Source organism: Brachyistius frenatus, unplaced genomic scaffold (assembly GCF_029030835.1).
Source record: "Brachyistius frenatus isolate BFR_SWC_R1_liver_20210118 unplaced genomic scaffold, ASM2903083v1 Contig_47, whole genome shotgun sequence".
NCBI lineage: Eukaryota > Metazoa > Chordata > Actinopteri > Embiotocidae > Brachyistius > Brachyistius frenatus.
This window is the reverse complement of record NW_027210646.1, coordinates 773,679-796,785: the sequence shown is the minus strand read 5'-3', so window position 1 is coordinate 796,785 and position 23,107 is coordinate 773,679. Positions and strand designations below refer to the sequence as shown.

The 23,107-nt window shown below is 45.8% G+C and overlaps 3 protein-coding genes across 6 annotated transcripts in view; 1 reads left to right on the top strand and 2 right to left on the bottom strand.

The window, feature by feature from the left end:
• Positions 1-3,595, top strand: part of nck1b (NCK adaptor protein 1b) — a 137,351-nt gene extending 133,756 nt beyond the window's left edge. For all 3 annotated transcript variants that reach the window (XM_069703555.1, XM_069703556.1, XM_069703554.1), the window contains 2 exons: positions 1,189-1,946; positions 2,066-3,595. In XM_069703555.1, the coding sequence (XP_069559656.1) occupies positions 1,189-1,946; positions 2,066-2,266 (959 nt within the window). In that variant the 3' untranslated portion in view covers positions 2,267-3,595. The remainder of the gene's footprint in view (positions 1-1,188; positions 1,947-2,065) is intronic.
• A 1,629-nt stretch (positions 3,596-5,224) lies between these two features.
• bdh1 (3-hydroxybutyrate dehydrogenase, type 1) lies at positions 5,225-10,774 on the bottom strand. 2 transcript variants are annotated; one of them, XM_069703561.1, is made up of 5 exons: positions 10,543-10,774; positions 10,107-10,217; positions 9,595-9,736; positions 9,354-9,506; positions 5,225-8,517 (listed from the first exon to the last, which is right to left on the bottom strand). In XM_069703561.1, the coding sequence occupies exons 1-5, from the start codon at positions 10,753-10,755 to the stop codon at positions 8,051-8,053; spliced, it is 1,086 nt and encodes a 361-aa protein (XP_069559662.1). In that variant the 5' UTR covers positions 10,756-10,774; the 3' UTR covers positions 5,225-8,050. The 2 variants fall into 2 exon arrangements, with proteins under 2 accessions (XP_069559662.1, XP_069559663.1); XM_069703562.1 differs by lacking the exon at positions 9,354-9,506.
• A 2,096-nt stretch (positions 10,775-12,870) lies between these two features.
• gyg1b (glycogenin 1b) lies at positions 12,871-22,794 on the bottom strand. The gene is made up of 7 exons (XM_069703563.1): positions 22,654-22,794; positions 20,281-20,416; positions 19,987-20,161; positions 19,707-19,869; positions 15,828-15,954; positions 14,262-14,478; positions 12,871-13,406 (listed from the first exon to the last, which is right to left on the bottom strand). Exons 1-7 carry the CDS (start codon positions 22,658-22,660, stop codon positions 13,257-13,259), a joined length of 975 nt encoding a protein of 324 aa, XP_069559664.1. The 5' UTR covers positions 22,661-22,794; the 3' UTR covers positions 12,871-13,256.
• Positions 22,795-23,107: the final 313 nt, after the last annotated feature.

Sequence of the window (23,107 nt, the reverse complement as noted above, 5' to 3'; positions counted from 1 at the left end):
GGCACCGCAATCCTTTCTGCCGTCTCCTCCCCCCCCCCCCTCCCCCCTCCTCCCCCGGCCGTTCACCGACGATGCCAAACAGGTCGCCCGGACGTTTTAGTAAAACACGCTCTTCGGCCGAGCTCCTCTCACGGAGGTTCTCTGGCATTGCTCGGTAAAAAGGCCGGTTTTCTGAAAGCCCTCGGTTCAGAAAGTCTTCCGATAAACACGCCCTCAATCATCCGCCCTGCACGCCGAAGTCGAACGGCGTCAGCTCGGGCGGGAACGGGGAGCCGAGGAGGGTTCGCGGGACTCGCGGGGAGGACACGAGCGCTAAGCGGAGTGTTGGCAGAAATCTGATGGCGTTTTGTTACCGGGCCGCGGCGCGAGCAGAGCTGCAGGTGTCGCGGCAGCGGGGGCGATTAGTGCGGCGTGATGAGCAGCAATCAAATGTGATTGAACCTTTTGGCCTACAGAGCTGGAACGCGAGCGTCGCTCGTAACCGGCGTTAACGTTGGGTAGCAGCACATAAGGAAACCGCTTTACTCTCTTCTTTAGTTTCCACGTGATTTATAGTCCCACGTCAAAACAAGTTTTCATCCCACTCAGACTTTTTTTTTTTTTTTTTTTTTTCCCCACCGTGCCAGCGTTGCTTTTTTTTTTTTGTTTTTTTTGTTTCCTCAGCACCTAGGACTAATCCCCAAGAATGTATTTGGAGTGTGTGTGGGGGTTAGGACGCTGTAATGTGGCAAAGGAATGATATTTAGCCCTGCTTACCACCCCCCCCCCCCCCCCCCCCCTCCATCCCCCTCCCCGCTCCCTGTATTTCAGCACAGCCCATAATGCTTATTATTGGTGCCTGGTATTTGTCTGGTATTTTTCTTTCCTCCCTTAAACTTTCAGAGGTGTGTGTGTGTGTGTGTGCGTTAATAAAATGATAACTTTAAAGTTTGAATTTACACAAAAATAAATGTCTTTGTTCCTGCTGCTTCAGGATGTCAGTTTATGATCTAATTCACTGGACGTGGTTTTAACGTAGACGACGACGATGATCATCATCATCATCATCATCATCATCTCTGCAAACCTTGACACCTTTCGTTGATGATTCTTTTTTTTTTCTTTCTTTCTTTCTTTCTTTCTTTCTTTCTTTCTTTCTTTCTTTCTTTCTTTCTTTCTTTCTTTCTTTCTTTCTTTCTTTCTTTCTAGGAATTGGGAAGGTGAAGAGCAGAAAGGGCGGGATGAGAGACACGGCCTCCAACGCTGACACTGATATGTATGCAGATAACGGTGAGCGGCTGTACGACCTCAACCTGCCCGCCCTGGTCAAGTTCAGCTACACGGCAGAGCGCGAGGACGAGCTGTCTCTGGTGAAGGGCACGCGGGTGGTGGTGATGGAGAAGTGCAGCGACGGCTGGTGGCGCGGCAGCTACAGCGGGCGGTCCGGCTGGTTCCCGTCCAACTACGTGACGGAGGACATGGACGGGACGGCGGGGGGAGGCGGCGGCACGGGCGGGCTCGGCGACCCGGCCGGATCGCTAACGGAGAAGCTGGCCGCCGTGGTGAACAGCACCGCCAACGGGAACCGCGTGCTGCACACGGTTCAGGCGCTCTACCCGTTCAACTCCGAGAACGCCGAGGAACTAAACTTTGAGAAGGGCGAGGTGATGGAGGTCGTGGAGAAGCCCGAGAACGACCCCGAGTGGTGGAAGTGCCGCAAAGCGGACGGACAGCTGGGCTTGGTGCCCAAGAACTACGTCACCGTGCTGGACTCCGCCTCCCATAAACCCACGGCGGGGCCCGCCGGGCCGCCCACGCCCGACTGCGACTACATCTCGCCTTCGGGCAGCGGGCGCTTCGCGGGAAAGGAGTGGTACTACGGGAAGGTGACGCGCCACCAGGCCGAGGTGGCCCTCAATCAGAGAGGCACGGAGGGAGACTTCCTCATCCGAGACAGCGAGTCGTCGGTCGGTCGCCCGCTCCTCCCAGCCGCCAGCGATTTTTTTTTTTTTTTTTTTTTTTGCTCTATTCGTTGTCGTTGCCCTGAAATACATTTTACTAACCAGATTTTCCTCTTCCTTTCCAGCCAAACGACTTTTCGATCTCCCTGAAGGCGCAGAGCAAGAACAAGCATTTCAAAGTGCAGCTGAAGGAAAACCTTTACTGCATTGGACAGCGCAAGTTCAACTCTATGGAGGAGCTTGTTGAACACTATAAAAAGGCCCCCATCTTCACCAGCGAGCAGGGAGACAAACTGTACCTGGTCAAGGCCCTGGCTGCCTCCTGATCCGTCTCGCTCTCACACACACTCACACACACACACACGCACACACGCACACGCACACACACTCACACATCCTTAATGGCATCCATATATAATACACATACAAATGCCTTTACACCAGAACACACACTAACATTTCAGCTCCAAGCCTGAAGACTTAACACATCATCAGAACTTAAATGGCCGATTTGTGAGCATTCCAAGAGGGAGGTATGGAAAAAGCAGAGACGTTGATGGTGGAGACAAAAAGACTATGGACTCCTGAGAGTTGACTACAGACCTCTTGGTCGCCTATTTTAAATTATCCAGATGTGTTAGGTCATAGGCAATGCCATGTATTTCCACCTTGATATCCATTAGAGTTGCATTTAGTTTTCCTTTTTTTTTTTTTTATTTTTTTTTTTTTAATTGTGTCGATAATATATAATCTTTTTAACAGTTTCTTTTAAAAATGTGATTTTTTTTTTTTTTTAACTATACGACAACACAACAACCACCCGACCGAGGCATTTTTCAGATGATGGCGAATTCAGAGCCTCGACAAGAGTTCTACCTTTCAACTCCTTTTATTATTATTGTTTTTTTTTGTTTTTTGTTTTTTGTCGTCTGTCTTAACGCGTTCTTTGTGGTTGTGGACACACTAATCCGCAACTTCTGCTAACTGCTAACCATGAAATAAAAAAAAAACAAAAAAAACAACAACAACAACGAAGTGACCAAAATATATTTATTGATACGGTTCCGTTAGGATCCACGGCGTGGAGGTTCTGGACTATCACACTCGTGCGTCTGTTCTTCGGAGGTTTCCTCTTCTCGCGCAAGATCGAGCTCAAAGACACTCACCTTTCCTTTTTGTACAACAAAAACTGCTTGTCTCACATATTGCTGTATCCACGTCATGTGAATGTTACGAACAGACGGTGTGGGGGGGGGGGGGGGGAGGAGAGGGGGGGGGAGCCCTCTAAATGATTTTTGCACAGATGCACGCAAACAGAATCGTGTCCGAACACCTTTCCTTTATAGTGTTTCCCCAAAAGAGAGACTTGACGGTCCATGTTGGGTGACGGAGACTTTATCTGTGCGTCCAGAGGTCATGTGAAGAGTCGAAAAGTAGTTTTTCCTTCCTCGTCTTTATCCCCACTCCCTCCCACTCCCTCCCACTCCCACTCCCTCCTTCTCCGTGTGTGTGTGTGTGTGTGTGTGTGTGTGTGTGTGTGTGTGTGTGTGTGTGTGTGTGTGTGTGCGTGTGTGTGTGTGTGCGTGCGTGGGACCGCTGATGTGTCTTCTCAATATTGCCAAAGGGGAAGATTGTCAGAATGGAGGGGAGTGATGTGGGTGGGGTGGGTGGGTTGGGGGAGGGGGGATGGAGGGGGGTGGTGGTGGTGGGGGTGGGTGTATGCTGACTACAGCGCGCAGCTTCCAAACGGACGGCGCCGGTTCTGCGGAGCTCGGAGGGGGAAATGGAGGGGCAGTCCACAGGGTGATGTCACTGCTCCTGAGTTAGCGATCACTGGAGGGAGCGGACGAGCAAAGGGGTCACCCGTGGGGGGGGGGGGGGACGCCCGGGGGGGTCACCCGGGGGTCGCGCTCGCGAACGCATCGTGCGAGCGGACGCCCCTTCTTTCTCCCTTGGAGCACGAAGGACTTTCGGGAAAACAATTTCTTCCGGCGAAGTCGCGATGAAAGAAAAGCTCGCGGGCTCGGCCGTCTTTTGATGTTCTCGGGCATTTTGTTCTGTGACCAGTTTATCTCCCAAGCAAAGCCCCCCTCCTAGTTCAGGATTAATCGAGCTCGTTTTGCCAAACGCGCGCTCAACTTCGAGTGCGTCGAAATGTTTTCGGCGGCACACGTGGTTTATATTTACAGAAACGGTCTCTCGAGTTGTGTTTTTTTTTTGTTTTGTTTGTTTTTTTGAGTGAAAGTGGACCAAGTAGTGTTTGAATGTTGAAGGGTAACTAGTGCTGCAATCAAAGCTGCAGCATTGGCAGGGAGCCACTCCAGCAGTGGGCTCAGGAGGAGGAGGAGGAGGAGGAGGAGGATGATCATCATCATCATCATCATCATGGTGCCTGCGATGATGAGTTCTCCAGCTGTGGGCCTGAGCACAGAAAGGGAGGGCCAGGGAGGAAGATAGAGAGAGGAAGAGGGAGGAAGAGGGAGGAAGAGGGAGGAAGAGGGGTTTCACAGAGGAGCGGAGGGGAAAAATGGACATCTAAAAAAAAAAAAAAAAGCAGTAGTGAATTGGGAACTAGGGAGGAAACTGGAAGAGTATGTGGAATACCACGCCCGGTCGTGTACAGGCAGGGAGGTGAACGCAGGCCAACGCTGATGTATCACAGGGTTTTTAGATGGGAGTACTTTGCGAAGTCTAGTTAATCCAAGCATGACCACAACACACACACAAAAAAACTAAAAAAAAATCAGTCATGCCACAACGAACACAAAACATGGGTGTGAACCTTCTTTTTTTTTTGTTTGTTTCCTTTTCCCTCCGTCCCCCCAGGTGTCTCGACCGAGCCGCTCGCACCGGAGGCCGTTCCCCGTTGCGCCGAGGCTGCGGAAGATGAATCGCAAACGATGAAACGATTTACCTTTTCAGTCAGGTTCACGACGGGTGGGGAAAAAAAGGGGCAAATTCTAATTTCACGCTCGCAGGTCGGATTACGTCTTATTAAACCGTACAACAACAACAACAAAAACAACAACAACAACACATTCCAGGATTGAGAAGCTTCTCGGGATCGGGAACCGACCTCCCGAGAGTACGCCGGAAGCGTAAAATCGCGAGACCTGTTGATCGGCGTGGCCCTGCGTGATTTTGGGGTCCCAAGTCTACTAAAAAGATTCATTTCAATTGAACCGTTACTTCCAGTTACGCCGGTACCTCGGCGCCTTTATTGCCTTTCGTTTTCATTCACCAGATTAGTATTAAGAGAATCCTCTTTCATGTCATTTATCCCACCCACCCCCCAGTCCCACCCCAGTCACCCTGCCTGTCCTACTGTTGTCGTTTCGCTGACACTTTATGCGAGATGCCCTCAGTTGTCATCAGCTGCTATCAGCCACTCATTTTGTTCCTTTTTTTTTTTGTTTTGGGCAAAATGTCCTCCCCGACTTCCAGCTCTACGGCGTCTGCGATTATTACGCAGCGTTAAAGCGACCAACGCCGACGCGGTGTGCCCCAGTTTGAAGGATTTAGGAGGAGATTTTTAAATGTGCCTTCACAGCTTCTTTTTTTTTTTTTTTTTTGTCAACCAAAGGTTTAGCGTCCCACTTGCTTTTTTTTTTTTTTTTTTTTATTCGTCCCGTGCTTCCCGCTTCTCTCGTTGCCGCCGCGTGCTTATTTGGTTAAAGCTTTGCATGTGCGTCAGTTTAAGCGATTAGTGAGTGACGCGTCGAGGTGTCTGAAAACATCCTCATAGCGGGGGCGGAGATGCGTTTCCTCATTCGGCGCTCACTTTGATGTCGGCTGAAAGTGTCATTGTCTGAATTTCTTTTTTTTTTTTTTTTTTTTACATAAAATGCCCGTCAGTCGATATTGTGTGTAGTTTTCAAGTGACCTTACCGTAGCTGATTTCATCAAGTATAATGTCTTAAGTGAACAGTGAATGCCTACATGTACAGTCTACAAAAAAAAAACAAAAAAAAACAAAAAGAAATATGTGCCGACGTTCATTGAGAAACGTAACCGCGGGTGTGACGTAATCATGACCCGAATCTGGTGCGTGAGCGCCTCAAGTAACGGTATCACGTATCGGTTGTGAGGAAAACTGTCACGGTTTCTGAGGATATAGGTTGTTTTTTTTTTGTGGTTTTTTTTTTTATGTCTCTATGTAAGACTAGTGTAAGACATTCACTTTTGCAGTTTAGCCACTTAAATATGTACAAAAAAAAACAAAACAAAAAAGCAACAAAAAAACAAAACAACGCCTCAATACTTAAATGTTTTACTTGATATTCAAACAAAGAACTACAGTATCTCCCTGCATAGATATTGTTACTGGGATCTTTTTTGTTTTCTTTCATTTTACAACAACGGAGGCCGCATGAGCAGAGCCTTGTAGCTGTACCGAGGTGGTTTCAAATCTGCATTAAAAAATAAATAAATAAATAAGAAAAAAAGACATTGAAGTCACTTGTGACAGATATTATCGAGATTGCTTATCAGACTATTCTTCATGATCCAAGAACTCCGGCGGCAGCTCGAGATAAAACACGCGCGGATGTCTTGATAGTGTTCAGAACAAGTGGCCCATGTTTTTTTTAACTTTGGTGCTTTTGTGCTGCTTGCATTTCTATGGTGTTCTTTGTCTCACGCAAAGCTTTTTTCTTTCTTTCTTTTCTTTTCTTTTCTTTTTTTTTTCCCCCCTGTATGAGAGAGTGAAGAAAACAGATTCATGCTGTGGAATGATAAAGGCAGTGCTGTGAAAATTTTATGTCATGCTCTTAATACTGTTTTTATGGAGGGGGGAGGGGAGGGGGGTAAGAGATCGTCTTCAGGTGTAATAATTTAGAAGAGTTTATTAGAGTGTTCAAAAGACGTAATAAACGGCATAAAAAAAATTAAAAAAAAAAAATCACGTCTGTTGTTTGAATGTGCCACGTGTGTTTTACACAATAGTCAATGTTTTTCTGGGAGCCCTGTTTTGACCTAATTAGGAAACGCGGCGGTTTGACGACATGTTTTATAGACTCGGCTTCACGTTTGAATGTAAAAGAAAGCCGGGCAGCTGTTTTTTTTTTTCCCCTCGCTGCTTTGTGGTTGATGGGATTTATAATGCAGTTTAAATCGGGACGTTAACCATGTCTGATGGGGAGTAAGTAACGTGACTGTTGCGTGAGGAGAGCAGCGGGTAGTTTTGGACGATGCACGTGTGCCACCTGGCGGCTGCTTCGTACAATTGCACCTTCTGGCGCCGCCATCCCGACAAAACACCATCATCATTTTTGGTTACTTTTATTTCAAGTCAGTTTTGAAAAGTGATACTGCGATTGTAATATTTTTTTAAAATATAATGCCCTATTCAATTGTGTCATTCAATATACAAAATGCTGTGCCACCGAGGAGGGAGGGAGGGAGGGAGGAGAGGGAAACCTTTTTTTGTGTTTTTTTTGTTCATTAATCACATCAAGAAGTGGCACGCAGGATCTCACGGAGCATGTGAGACAAAGTGGGCTTGTGTTGCTGTTGCGTAACTTTTTTTTTTTTTTTTTTTTTTGGAGGGGGGGGCGAGCCGAGCCAGATCTCACCACGCTCGTACAGTAGCTGACCTCGGTTTGTTCCGGTGTCGGCCACAAACGCAACAGCCGGGGAGCCTTCTCTCGAGCTCTACCAGCTTTGGCCCTCCTCCTCCTCCTTTTTTTTTTTTTTTTTTCCTTTCTCTCTCTGGGAAGATTTAAATGCAACAGACAACAATGAGGATGCGGTTCTTGCGGCTACGAGCACGTCGCGGCCCCGCCGATGTCAAACGCTAAGTAGTTACTACTTATCAGAGAATATATCTGTACAGATAAAGATTAAGGTTCTTGCCAGACATAAGAAAAGCAAAGTGCAACCATTTTACTTAAAAGTTACAAAAAAAACAACTAATAAAAACAACATTTAAGTTTTAAGGCTTGATCAGTGAATGATTTCAAGTGCTGAGGATTACAGTGGCAGAAACTCGCCTTCGGGGTGAGTCTGCAGATCTGCTTAATGCTACAGAGCCGAAGGACGTGCTGCTATCCGATCCGACGGCGGAGCGGAGGGGAGCTGGCACGGGTCTCTTTTTTTTTTTTTTTTTTTTTTTAGAAGTACAGGAGGTCGGATATGGCGCCCAGCAGGTGGGTCATCACCTGCACTCGGATCCACCAGTGTGGCTCCATGGGGTTGTACCGCGTGTAGGGGCGCTTGGACACGACGGCGTCGGTGATGTCGCCCAGAACGGGGCTCACGTCCTTCTGTCCGCTGCTGCAGTAGGAGCGCATCGAAGCCACGTGGCGGTCGAAGTGGGCTTTCCCGTAATCCTCCTTCACGCCGGAGGGCGCCTCGCTCCACAGCTTGGTGGCCGTGGCGGCCACGACGTCGCGCGTCAGGATGCCGGTGGCCGCGATGAAGTTGCCCGGTTCGACGATGGACACTTTCACCCCCCAGGTCTTCATCTCGTAGCGGAGGCAGTCGGAAAAGGCTTCCACGCCGTATTTGGACACGCAGTAGGGCGAGCGCAGGACGTTGCCCATCCTCCCGTACATGCTGGCCAGGTTCACGACACGGCCTGCGGTCAAGGGATACAACTTGGCTCAGGACTTTTTTATTCTCTTATCCGGCCGCTGCTCTTCAGGATCTCTCTTAAAACGACCGTTGTGTAAAACGGTCAAAAGGTGACAGAATTGTTAATCCGGCACAAGTAACAGAGTCATGTTAAATTAAAGGTCTTTGGTGCTGTTTGATAGCCGTCAAGCTTCCAGGGTCCAGAGTTCAACCGTCTTTAGCAACCTTCTTAACGAGAACGTTTCCTGGACCTTTGCTTTGCTCGGCGAATATTTGAACTGCATCACTGTTTCTTGACGAGTCACTCATTATGAATTTATTAAAAGGGATGCAGCACGCGGCTGCTCTGCTGGAAAGAGTTTCTAAAACAACTATTTAAAATACATTAACTCATAACTCAAATAGGATATTTCTTTTTATTTACTACTTTGTCCTGTCTTACTTTTCGTTTTTATATTACTTACTTTCGTCAAGATATTTTCGTATTACCGTCTCTTGCCTTTCTTGTTTACTTGTAACTGTGTTCAGGAGTTTTTCCCTAAAAAAAATATTTTCATTCATGTTAAACATTTCATTTCGCATTTCGGGGAAAAGCTTTGTAGCTTGTTTGTATTGTTAATATTTGTTGTTTGGCTGCATTCTTTTCTTTCAAACAGGAATCCTAACTGTGCTGATAATCCTTCACAGAGACTTTGGACGGGGGGGGGACGACATGCAACTATTTGTCCCCTCAGATTTTTGCCCCAGTCATTTTGGACACTGTGTAACAAGAGTCACAACTACATGACAAACAGTGAGAGTATGTGTTATCCGGGGTGTTTTTTTTTCCAAGAGCTTTACCTTTCGCCCTGCGGATTAACGGCAGAACAGCTTTGGTGACCCTGATGGTGCCCCACAGGTTGACCTCCGACACCTGTTTGTAGGTGTCCAGGGAGGTAAATTCTACCTCTCCGAACGTTGACACGCCGGCGTTGTTCACCACAGCCCACAGACCTGAGGCGGCCACAGATGTGAAATGTGTGAATGAGAATTTTTGTTGTTATTTTTGTTTTGTTTTGTTGTTGTATTTAGATTCATTTACCTCTTTCTGAGTCCTGCAGGTTGCCTTTGATGTACTCTACAGCCGTGTTCACCTGCTCCTCACTGCACACGTCCAGCTGGACCACCTTCATGCGGTCTGAATGAAACTCCTCCAGCTCCTTTGCACCCTCGCCGTTTTTATCCTGCAAGAGGTGATTGACACTGATATTATGCAAATGCCAAAAAAACAAAACAAAAAACAAAACATTTATGGGCAGGAAAGAGGCTGTTGTGCCTCCTTCACTAAGAAGGAAGGGGTTCAGGGACCGGGAGAGTTTGTCATCTGTCAAGCGGACCCCAGGCCGGGCGTCGTCTCAGCGGCCGAACTGCTGACGCGTCCCGCTGAAGTCCACGAAACCTCTCCGGTGTCTCTCCTGCCGCTTCGCCACCACCACCACCACCACCACCCTGCGGGCTCTCTCGTCATTGGTGGAAATGAGCCCCCACAACAGGATGCAGAACGCGGGCCCATCACAAAACAACACTGGCACTCTCCCATAATTTGATCCGTACCTTCAGAAGACATCCAGCAAAGACGGTGAAGCCGAGCTTGTGCAGATGTTTGGCAAGGGCATGACCAAATCCACTGTCGCAGCCAGTAATGAGCACAGCTTTCCCTTTCACCTACAAAAAAACAGGAAGGGTTATTAAGGTGAGACATAAAAAAAATAAATAATAATAAATCACTACATACAGCAGGATAAATCATCAACTGGGTGTCATTTAAATTACGAATACAAAAATTGCGCCACGATTTACAGTAATTCTTCTGTTGGTAATACTCATCGTGCGGTTACGCAATAACTGTGGCGTAATAAAGCAAAGTCAGGATGTGGCCGTTATGTTCGTATATCCACTTCTCTGTGTTACGGGATCTCATGCACATTCATTTTCGTGCTGAAAATGAGCCCCCACCACCACCACCACCACCACCACCATGCAACTTTACCTCCACCACTCCTCTGGGGATTCGTGGCGTCGCAACGTACAGCACAAAAGCTGCATAGAGCACAACGATGCACTCCGTCACGCTCGTCTCCGGTAACCCCAACAGCCTCGTGGCTGCGTTGAGCAGCGCCGGCAGTCCGAAGCCCAGCAGCGCCGTCAGAAACACGGAGAAAGACACCATGAGTGCAGCCCTGAAAGTGGACAGCGGGGCCATCTTGGGCGGAATGGTGTGTTTACTTTCCTGGCACAGCGGCGTGACTCATCAGCCGCCAGCGTGGGGTCACGGCACACCCCCGGCCCCCCCTGCTTCACGTCCATTAAAAATCCCCCCCTTCTCCATTCCCCGTCAGGAAACGACGTGGGGGAAATGGCTTTAGAATAATACGTTCTTCATGAGAAAGCACCTTCAAACTATGAGCGTATTAAAAAAAAATCCCCCCTCGGGGATTAATAAAGTATATACCTACCTACCTATTTTCAGATCATTTAAGTGTGATTAAAAATGTTCTTTGTGATTCTTTTTTTTTTTTCAAAGTCAAATCGGACCGAGTTTGTTGTGGCCAACAAAGCGATTGAAGCGAAACCAGAAGTAGCCGGTAGGTAAATCCCCCTCCCCGCCCTCCACTGCTTCCAAAACGCTCTTCGATTTTGAAAGATGTTCCCGGTTTGAGCTGGACATCTAAAATGTCAGCCTCGCAAATGCCAAAAGGAATCACAAATTACAAGTGGAATCTTTAACAATGTGTTGTATCTTTAAAAAAGGTTGTTTTTATCACCTTTACAGTTAAATTTGTACTTAATCCAGGGTCCACATGACCACTGCAATGTATTTATATATGTAGTATACTGTGTCGTCAAAAATGTCATACTTTAGTTTGACATTATAGTAAATATATATATATATATATATATATATATATATATATATATCCTCCCGTCCATGTACAAGGGACGGACGGGAGGATGAGTACAGGGCAGTAGCGGAGGACTTTGTGGAGCGGGCGGGAAGTAATCACCTGCTCCTGAACGTGGCCAAGACCAGAGAGATGGTGGTCGACTTCAGGAGGAAGACGACGGCTCCACAACCGCCGAGAGTTCTGGGAGAGGAGGTGGACATGGTGGAGGAGTACGAGTACCTGGGTGTGTCCATCGACAACAGACTGAACTGGAAGACCAACATCAAACGCTGCCTACAAGAAGGTGATGAGTCGACTCTTTTTCTTGAGGAAACTTCGATCCTTCAATGTGTGCAGCGAGATGTTGGGAGATGTTCTACCAGTCTGTTGTGGCCAGTGCTTTGTACTTCGCCGTGGTCTGCTGGGGGGAGCAGCGTTGGAGCCGGCGACACCAACAGACTTAACAAACTGGTGAAGAAGGCCGGCTCACAAATAGCACAAAAAAGTCACGCTTCTTTAATGTCGTCCGAAATATGGCAAATAAGTCACATTATAGCATGTCGTCCAAAAAGTGATAAAAAAAAGTCACACTATAGCAGGTCTTTTAAAAAGTGATAAAAAAAATTAAAAAAAAAAGTCAGTGTAGCATGTCGTCCAAAATGTAAAAAAAAAAAAAAAAAGTCACACTTTTGGAGTGTCGTCCAAAATATGAAAAAAAAAAGTCATAGTATAGAAAAAAAAGTCAGTGTAGCATTTCGTCCAAAATATTTAATAAAAAGTCGCACTATAGCATGTCGTCCGAAATATCAAAAGAAAGTCATACTTTGAACATGTTAGTTTGACTTTTTTTTTTTTTATCACATTTTGGACAACATGACTTTTTTGTAAAAAAGTGATAAAAAAAAAAAAAAGTCATCTAAAATGTGAAAAATAAGTCACGAGTCCAAAAATGTCAAAAACGGTCCCCACGGTGAAGAGCTTCTGGATAAAACATGCCTTTAAATTATTAGCATCCAATTGTACGCAAAATATAAACAGTCAGTTCAAACAAGAACACAAAGACATGGAAGAAAAAAAAAACCACCGTAGCAAATGCAAAACGTTTAATGATTCCAGATGAAAGATTTTGTGGTACAGCCAAACATCCTGGTCAAGTAAATTGGATTAAAATCCAAAAACCAAATCGCCTGGAGAAAAGCCGCTGGTCAACAACTGACAGGATGAAGGCAGTAGAGAGAGCGCGACGCTAAGGCACTAAGGATCGAGTCTACACGTATGGCTGCATGACCGTATCATGGCCTTTAGAAGTGCTGTAAACATTTATTTTTTTCTATCTTGGACAGAGACTGTTCCAATTTAAACAAAAAGGTAAATTAACTTTGAGAAAAGACAACATTAAGAAGGCTGCTAGATGACGGCGTAATACAAAAAAATTAAAAATCAATCATGTCGCTGATACAAAAAGGCCCAGTTTGTGTTGCCGTCTCCTTTTTACAACGAGCAAGGACATGAAAAAAAAAACACGTTGCAAACATTTTCAATATGTAGCCTCAATTTGCCGATTTTCTTTACAGTGTAGCAGAACAGATAACCCGCGGCAGAAGAAACTGAATAGTGAAAAGCCTGCGTAGACAGTTAAAGCCGTTCATTTGACTTTTTCTTTTCCCATTTTGAAACTGCGCGGTCTTTGGAGTACCGGGGGGGGGGGGGGGGGGGAGAGACGAGAAGAAAGGAAAACCTTTTTTTTTTTTTTATTATTATTTTTTTTACAGTTTGTTAGACTGCAAGTGCTCTTTTGATATCCCAAATTATTCCTACATTATTTGAGAAAAGTATCAAGCTTCCTCTTGATGTTGTCGAACGAGTCCACGCCCATGTAGTCTGCCTGGCCTTGCTCCCATTTCTGCTTCCGCTCTTCCGAGGACATGAGGGGCTGGAGTTCCTGTGCGTGCGAGGACGTGCTCTCGCCCTGGATGAAAACACAACGCAATCACAGGAGGAAGAAAAAACAACAACAACAACAAAAAAAACCGGAAAAACGAGTGAGACGCCGACTTTATCGAACACATCATGTACACTTATTTCTAGTTGAACTCTCCGTACGTAGCCTTTTCCACATTAACGGCCGCAGACAAAACACACACGGAAGCTCTGATTTTAGAGGGAGTATTAATAGCAAATAACCAGGTGGCAACAAATTGTTATTCAACTGTTAATCTAGAAAAATAAAATAAAATCTTCCTTTCCGTACCTGTTCGCTTTCAAAAGTGACCATGTCACTGTACTGGAACGTTACGAGATGAATAGGAAGATAAAAAAATAAAAAAAAAAGAGGTTTTAACATTTCCAGTTACGAGGTGCACATCAAATTCTTCAACCTGCCGTATTTCCAAACACATTTTTACTGCATTAACAAATCGCAACCCGCACGTCTTTAGGTTTTGTAGATCCCGATGATCAGGACGCCACGGTCAGCATGTTGATGGTCCAAAAAAAAAGTTGGAAGCTGCAAGTAGTCGGTTGGGTCACGTTGAGGTCTTCGATCGACTCAACGCGTTTCCTTCGGCTCGAGTACTCGAATTCTATTCTTTCTTTTTTTTGCAAGCTGAATGCAATTTGATGCAATGAATGCAATGCTGCAAGGTAGTATTATAAACAACAACAACAACAACAACAACAAAAAGGGAAAATCCAGCAGACAGCACCCGTTTGAAACGTTTACAAATCTGCAACGCCGCTCGCGATCCGAGTCGGGACGGGTCTTAATCGCGCGACAGTAAATGCGGGATCGACGGAAACCCCAATTCATTTCATGTTCGCTCACCTCCACGCATCCGGAGTGGAAAGGCTGGTCTCCGTACTGCTCCTGCAGCATGGGCACCACGGCGCTGGAGTACAGGCTCCACCAGTCCAGGAGGAAGGCGGGATGCGTGGTGGCGTCCTCCACGCTCCCCGAAATCCGTCTGGCTTTGGGGTCAAACGTGTAACTCCAAGGCTTGGTCTTCCCCAGGAAATGGACCACTTTGGCATTTCCACCATATCTGAAAAGAAGTAATATATTAAAATAAGGATTAGAATCTACACACTTTTTTTTTTTTTTTTTAATATATATATTTTAAATGCTTTGTTAGATTTTGTGAATTATTTTTCTCAAACTGTAGATAAATATGGTAAGAGATGGTAATTCAGAAAATCAAAGTAGTAAAAAAAACAAAAAAAACATTGTACTACAGTAGTTTTTAGGATCATAAAACGGTATTTGAGTATTCAAGCTTCTTTTTTTTACGTTTCGGGTCAATAACGCGATTTTCATATTTTTCGCAAACTGACTCAGCAGTCTGTTTGCGGTGCAACCCTCTTTTAAACATGTGCTTTTGTTTGAAATTCAGATTAAAAGTATCTTGCATATTAGATTGGGTTCCATTAAAACGATGAACAATTGCAGCGAGGGACAAGCAAGAGAAGTGTGAGAACTAAACCGACTATGTTTATGTCCATTATATAACTATAATATTACGTCGTTGCAGGTTTGGGGAGGTTTTAAAAAAAAAAAAAAGAAGTTGTCTTTGTGTGGATGAAATAAAAATCCTGAATAAGTAATAATAACGTTTTGTGAAGTTTGAATCAGAAAAATATTGCTTCACCTCTGACAGATCCAGGTGTCTTCTCAGCATTGGCAAAGTGCCACGAGTACACAAATAAACCTGAATCTGGCCCAGCGGGATTTGTTTTGTTGCCGTTTGCCAGACCTCCAGGCACGGCTGCTGACAAGCAGCAACAACTAAAGACACATTTATCCCCGGTGTCATCCCCGGTTGGATGTTAGGAAATACCAAACCTAAGAACTTGTTGATGAGCTTCGTTCTTTGAGGGAAGAGGTGTAGACGCGGAGGTGCTGTTGGAACGGGAGATGGTGGAGGGAGGAGGGAGGGGGGGGGCTTAAGACACATTACACAATGACCAGTCCTGGAGGCGAACATAAAAAAAAAAAAGGTCTTTAAATAAAGCACTCTATTTCAGGATTCAGTATCAGCTGTTGGGAGCTCAGGGTGGATATCCAACCCAAGAGCGGAGGCCTGCCGGGGGTCGGGGGGGGTAGTGGGGGGGGACGCTCCGGCTCAGCTGCTGGGAGTATCACCGCTCGTCTCGCTCGTAACCTGAAGTCATGTCACGATGTCGCTACACCGTCATGTGATCAGGTGTCTACTTGCGTCTTGGCCGGGGGCATCCGGAGCACAAGATTCGCACGCCGTCCAAACAGAACACAACCGTCTCGTGGACGTGCGCGTTAAAGCGCGACTTGTAAAACCGCGAGGGCCGAGCGCTTTTACACGTTTCGGAACGACGGCGTTAATGTCGGCGTCCCCCCCCCGCGCGGCCGAACGCTTACTGCTTGAACGCCGGAAGGTAGGTGTAGATGGCTATGCTGCTCAGGTTGTAAATGAATGGGAGGTGTTTTGATATGTCAGCCGTTGCCCAGTCACTGAAGTACCCATTCAAAGCTCCTTGGTCTCCTCCTGCGACAGAAAAGAGAAAAAGAAAAAGAAAAGAAGAATCAACATTCGGTCGTGACTTCACAATTACGTTAAAAAAAAAAAAAAAAAGAGAAGCCGCTTTTGACGGGACATGACAAACAAGAAATCTGATGCGATTCAAGTCTGAACCCAGTTTAAGTGGATTCATTTAAAAACATCTTCACGCGGAACGTGCGAATAATCAAAATGTACGTCGGGATGCACGTCCAGGGGTCACGAGTGTCTCCTTCCGCCCTCTGGTTCGCCTTTCATTCGCGCCGGCCCCGCGTCACGAGACGGCGACCTGTTTAAATTCGCCCGGTCAGTCAGTCAAATAAATGAGGGCCGCGCCTGCGACAACCAGACAAATTCGTCTCTCCGCCGTCGCGCCGAACTTAACTCCGTCCGCCGAGGCGTACGCGCGAGTCCGGGCGGGCAGGCACACGGTTCGGGAACGCGCAGCCGGATTTCCTTCTTTCGCTGATCTTTCGCGGGGTTATTTGAAATACGTTATCTGATTCGCTCGAGGCGGCGGTTTGCCTCGCTCGGGCTTCGTGAAAGCACAACCGTGTGCAAGTGTTGCTTTGCGGTGAGCGCTGTAGCTGCGCCGAAGATTAAATACAGAACATTCCAGTCCCACGCTGTGGACACCCTACTCTTCAGTGATGTCAAAAATGTCAAAGATCAGTGTGTTGCGGAAAGGCTAAGGGATTTATATATACATACATATATATATATATACACACACACACACACGCGCGCACACATCAGTGTGGAGTTTTTCAACTGTCAAGACTGACTCGCCAGCTGTTTGTTCACCAACCTCAAACACTGCGCAGTTCAAATTCAATTTCTGCTTGGCAACGGCAGAAGCATTTGAATAGGCCGCCTGTTAAACAGACAGTTAATGCTAATTTGATTGCTCCATTTTAAACACTCGCACGCTTCATATTGCTGCCGATCAACGGGGCGAAATTAAATCCCTCGTCTCAAACTGTAATAAAGGTCTGGTGAACAACACTTCCACACCAAGGCATTATGGAAACATAAAGAACTTGCTCCTTGTACTTTATCGACGTCGACCATTTTAACAGATTGGATTTCTTTCACTGGTTTGAGAGAAGTTTATTTGTGAATAAAGATTTTTATATTTTTCAGCGCAAAATATTATTATTAGAAAAAAAAAAAAAAAAGTAATCAAGTTTTCATTTTGGTATCAGCGCAGAAACGCAGGTCTTTTTATCTGCTCCAATGCCAAAAACATTTCAAACGACAACGAGCTCTATTCGCGAGCGCTCAGCTTTAAATAACAAAATGAGACAAGCGTTGAAGAAGTTTTGTCTCCCCCCCCCCCCCCCCGCGCTGGCGATGTGAATCAACGTTGCCCTCCGGGTTAACGCTCATTTCGGAGTTTGCGCTCGAGCTGCCTCCGGTCCGCGGCGGGGGCCGAGCCGCCGCCGCCGCTCGCCGCTCGCCCTTCGCTCAGTCGGAACTGGAGCAGCCCTTCTCCGCGGCGGTGACTCGCACAAACTCCAGACAGTTTGGGGCGGAGGGCCACCTTTGATGTCATGTAGGCACAACCACACTTTAGGTACAACCACATCTAAATTGAGCCTTATCAAACCCCCCCCCGTCCCCCTCCCTCACCCAACCTCTCCCACTCACAGAACACCTCCTGTGTTTCACGGTCGGGTCTTGTCAGTCCGCAGACAGAACAAACAAAAACATAACCGGCCCATTGACGACTGAAGCCGAGTTGCTTCACCTTACCGGTCACCGAGTGATTGAACCGGCGCGAGAGGAGGCGCTCGGACGTCAATGGAACTTTTGAACACGGGGCGCCTAAAAAGATGGGGACCGTAAAAGTTTCTCAAACCGCAGGCTGCCGCAGTTTAAAATAACACACATAGCCGCCGTTTGTCCGAACCCACGGGCTCCACTGGGGATTTCCAAAACTCAATATGGGACTGAATATCTTCATTTTGAGGGGATGAGCAGGCCGCGGCGAGAATGTGCATCCAGCCCTGCCAGTTTGTTTTGGCAGCGGACAACACTGGAGCCCACAGATGCGGAGATAGAGCCTCCGGGTTCAACCGCTTTTCAATATGCCGTCCATGTCTGCGGCGAGAGGCGGGGTGCCGCGTGCGCGGGGGCGTGCCGTGTATGCCACGAAGGAGAGTGGAACCGAAATGCTGAAAGGTCAACGCAGCTTCAACTCCCGCTCCGGCGCACGTGAAGAGACCGCCCGCGGCTATAAATAAGACAGCTTTTACCCATTATCAAAACATAACCAAACGAAAGAAATTGCTTTGTTTAATGATTGTAAACTAAAAGTAGAGAAGATTCACAACTATAAGTGAAGGTGAGCGGAAGCAGGATCCTGCCGGTGGAGGCTTCTCAGCACAATAAATACCTCCAGCCGAATGCTAACTCACCGTAGTATTGTAGTTCTTAGCGATTCAATGTTTAACTGAGGCGGTGTGATTGCATATTTTAGCCGGTCCAAATGTTATTCGCAGCATGAATACGTGTTTTTAATGGGAAGGGCTGAGTCAAGCGTTGGGATTTCAGCTGTTCTGTCCCGAAAACAAAATTAAAACTTGTCTTTTTTTTTTGGGGAGCGCGAAGGAGGTGAACCACAGCACCCCACTAGCGTGTACCATCGATTTCTTTTTTTTTTTTTTTTAGCCACCGATTTGAGAAGCGCTGTTCACCAAAACTGACACGGAGCCAAAACTAGGGCCACAATTCAGTTACAGTGCACTTCACAGAAGAACTGCTGAATGTCAACCGGTGCTCTGTGCAAAACAGGGCCTCTCAAATTTAACCTCCGCCCCACCGAGCCCCTGAGAATAACTCGGCAAGGGCGAGTCTCTGACAGGAGGGCCTTGTGTCCCGTCTCTGGGCTTGATAAATGCCGTACTTAGAGCGAAAGGTAAACAAGCTCAGTTTAACATCACGTTACCAAGAACTTTATGTTACTCAAGTGAGCTCAGAGCTTTTATATTTGTGTATGACTGGAGGAGGGGGGGGGGGGGGGGGGGATTCGAGCGATATTAAATCATTGGCAATAAAGTGCGTGTAAAATTGTGTTTTGAGGGAAACGAATATTATTTCAATCCAATGCCAACATGCTGAAATGGGTTCAAAGGATAAATGGAAGCGGACATATCGAGCTGAAGGAATTGGTTTGAACCTTCGAGTTCTGGTGATCTTAGCGTAGAAACCTGGAAAACGGTGGCAAAAAGCTAACTTAGCTCTGCCCTGAGGTAAAAAGAAATCCATCTAGCAGTCTCCCCCAAATCTCACGAAATGAATAAGTTACATTTCTAAATATTAGGGGATATGGATGTGGGTTTTGCAATACACCGGCATTGATCTTTTCGTGAAACTTTCTGCGGGAAGGCAAATGAAGGCTTTTCTGAAAATGCTGAATTGGTCCGTTATATAAACTAAGGCAGACAACAATACGTTTGAACAATGATTTGAGTATTTTCGATTGATGGTCAAGTCTATTCGGTGTCTTTAAAATGATTGATTTTGTCCGAACAGCAGTCCAAACCCTCAGATATTTCATTGTCAGTGAGTAAACGGAAAAGCAGCACGCGTGTTATTTGAAAAGCTGTAATTTTGTTTGATAAATGACTTAAAATGATTCCTCTACTTGATCAATCTAGAAGACATTTGATTAAAAAAAAAAAAAACAATAATAATAATAATAATTTGGAAAAAGAGAAATGTATCGCTCTGCTTACCGTCAAAGCTGCCGTGTTCTGTACAGTACTGAAGCAGTTTGCCATAAGTCTCCGCAGAAGGACAAAAAACAAACACGCCGGAGTTGAAGCAGTCGGGCCAGCCGGGGTCGGGAGCGGCCGACAGCTCCTCTCTGTCAAACAGCTCATCTATATTTGAAAGCACCTGGGATGCGGACCCAGACGAGCACAGATGGACAAACGTGTTCATGAACAACAATAATGTTCTGCATCTTGGAAGTGCATTGTGCTAAAGGACCAAAAAAAAAAAAAAAAATCTCACCAGAGTGTCTGCATCCATGAAAACGCATTTGGAGTAATGCGTGAGGGTCCAGCAGTGGAGTTTGGTGAAGGTGACGCCCAGGTCAGGCCTCTTCATCATGGCCAGGTGCGCCGCGTCGCCGCTGTCCAGCACGTCCACCACCCTCACCTCGTCGTAGATCCTCTTCAGCACGGACCTGACGATTCGCAACACGTGAATTAAACCACCCCATCAACCATCCAGGTGGAAAACAAGAGCAGACGGGCACGCTAGCAAGGCGTGACTCGAGAAATCTTGTGCTGTTGGGTTTCTTACTGGCAAGGCTCTGACACGTGTGGACCGATGAGGGCCGCCAGCTTCTTGGATGTACTGTGGTTACGGAGGGATTTGCCCAAAACCATGGCGCCCCGAGCGTAACTGTCATTAGTAGCCAACGTCACAAAGGCCTGATCTGTAAAGAAAAACAAAAAAAACAAAAACAATTCAATTTGATCAGCTTTAAGGACGATCAGACGAATCATGAGCGTTCTCTGCACATCTGGCTACTGCAGAGGCAAAAAAAAAAAAAAAAAATCTTCAGGAAAGAACTTGATATAAAAATACTTAAATGAAATATGTTTGAAGCCGGACAACTGCATTCAAGTTAAAAAAAAAAAGAACATTCTACTTTGATTAGTTGCAAGTCAGTGCGTCAGCACAATATGTACTATAAATCAAGCCCTGACAATATTAAGTACAAACCTCCCAGGTCCAGTTGAGTTAAAGAACCGGTTGCGGTTTTTATTCAAAACACAAAAAGGACTCGAAATGCTAAGTATTGCAGAGGAGACTTTTTTTTTTTTTTTTTTTTTTGCAGTTAAAAATGTAGTTTACCATTGACATTTCAAATAGTTGAAAAATGTTCTACTATTTTACTCCGTCTTTGACATCTCTTCATTCATGTTTGGACAGTTATCTGCAGCAATACGAGACATACACCAGCAACACCATTAGAATAAGTGATACAGAAACAGCTTCTTTTTTTGTTCCTTTTTTTTTTAACCCACTTTTAGGTTAAAAAAAAAAAAAAAAAGTGGGATTACACAACTTTCATTTCAAATGCTTAAAAATGAGCAATACGATCCACCCCTCGGTGGACGACTTCTCACTTGTGTAGAAGAATAATAAGACTTCGGTACCCAGTAAAATATTGAATGCCTCGTTAAGGTGAATTTTATTTGCAGTGCCACGCCCGCTATGTACCACCACCTTGGACTGCGGGAAGGAAAGTCGGTGAGCTACCTTCCAAGTCATGTTTTAGAACAATGACTCGCCTTGTGAGAGCGCACATTTACTGGGATGATGAAACCGGCATGGCAGCTGGGATGGTTGTGTGAATGTAGCATGTGGGCCAACGTGAATCCCAATTGGATTGCATGTAACACTCCCCCCCACCCCCCCCCGCCCCCTTCAGTAAAATGTAGTGCCACCTACATGAATTGATCAAAGTCAATTTTTAAATGAAAAAAATAAATACTCAACTTCTTTGATTCCAGCTTATTAAATGCGAATACTCTTTTCTTTCATCCTTCATGATAATAAACTGAATATCTTTCGGTCGTACAATGTTGCTTACGACAAAAGCAAGACATTTTAGGCTGCACATTGGGTTTTTGTGGAAACGCGCCGGTCGACATTGTTCCCTGTTTTCGGACATATTAAAAAGACCAAACAACTAAACAATCATTAGTTGCGAGCCCTCGTGAAATGTTAATTGCCTCGGAGGTTCTACAATTTTCGGGCCAGCCAGAGAACAATGGCTCCCATTACCAGGGCATGCCAGGAAAAAGTTGGTTCTGTGTCACTGCCTCTGCACCCCCCCCCCCCCACCCCACCCCACCCCACCCCATTTTCAATTGGTTGAAGCAGAGCTGTAGTTTTAATGCATATAACCTCACACATGATTAACAAAGTCCAGGACAGCTCGATCACAGTCCATGTTTTATAGAATTCACAGTCCGGGCTCCACAATGTCTTCCACTCCGGACTGAGGGGACAGTTTCCAGTAAGCTTATACCCCACGTGAGAGTGGAGTTATGAGGCATCTAGTCATACAATAGCCAAGTGGTTGTTAAACCGGAGGTCCGTGGACCTGAAAGGGGTTAATAACAAAATAATACGAAAAAAAAAAAAAAAAAAGAAAGATACCCTGAGAAGTTGTTAAAAGAGTGTCTGATCTCTTTTGACATGAAAGAACTAAATGTTCCACGTGTCGCCGGACACGACTTTCTACACTTGAATGTCTTGCTTTCCCCCTCTACACAATAAACGGAGAGGAGATCGCGCAAGTTACAGAGAGGTACACTCGTCATGTATGTCACAGTCTCAGCCGGTCACTGTGATAACACAGGAAAACAAAACAAAACAACAACAACAACAACACACGAGTTAGTCGCTTAAACAGGAAAACTTAAGGAGTCTGGCAGGATGCTGCTCCACAAACAGAATAACCAGCAACACACCGACTTTGGTTGTTTTTTTTTTGTAGTTGCAACATGATAACAGACTGCTAATTTCACATTATTAGCAAAGTTCGCGAGACTTTCTACTTTAAAAAAAAAAAAAAAAAAAAAAAAAAACACGTTTTCGGGTGACGATAGAAAACAAAGTTGCGCCGTCGCCGTTTGAGGCGGTAACGTGTTTACGTACCTGCCATGGTTGACGGATAAGTCGACGCTACTTCGTAGCCCGGACTTGAAGACGGCGAGTTTTGCGTGGAGGAAAAAGACTGACTGAATTTTACAGAGGTGGATTTATACCACCGAGACAGGAGCCAGGCGCTGCGTCACGTGACGGGTCTCTTCACACACACACACACACACCCACCTGCGCCCAACATGAGCCTCCAACACACACCCGCGCGCACACACACACACACACACACACACCCACAAAGAAGTACAGGGAGTACTACTATTCACAGATGTACGAGTATAACTACAGCGTGGGAAAAAAAAAAAAAAAAAAAGAAGACAAACAACTTTTAAACAGACTACTCGTTTTTACTCGTTTTAGTAAACTGTCACAAGATTAAACAAACAAAACAAACAACAACAACAAAAAAAGTGAATTAGACATAATTGTACACTCCCAGAACATCATT

Bases quoted from the DNA above. Each gene is read 5' to 3' on its own strand.
- bdh1 (XM_069703561.1), bottom strand. From the start codon at position 10,755: ATGGCCCCGCTGTCCACTTTCAGGGCTGCACTCATGGTGTCTTTCTCC. The intron at 10,218-10,542 runs GTAAAGTTGCAT...GTTTTTTTGTAG, and splicing joins TCCCCAGAGGAGTGGTGGAG to GTGAAAGGGAAAGCTGTGCT. The intron at 9,737-10,106 runs GTACGGATCAAA...CACCTCTTGCAG, and splicing joins TTGCTGGATGTCTTCTGAAG to GATAAAAACGGCGAGGGTGC.
- gyg1b (XM_069703563.1), bottom strand. The intron at 19,870-19,986 runs GTGAGATTTTTT...TCCGCATCCCAG, and splicing joins TCATGGATGCAGACACTCTG to GTGCTTTCAAATATAGATGA. The intron at 14,479-15,827 runs GTAAGCGTTCGG...ACTTCTTTTCAG, and splicing joins TACCTTCCGGCGTTCAAGCA to ATATGGTGGAAATGCCAAAG.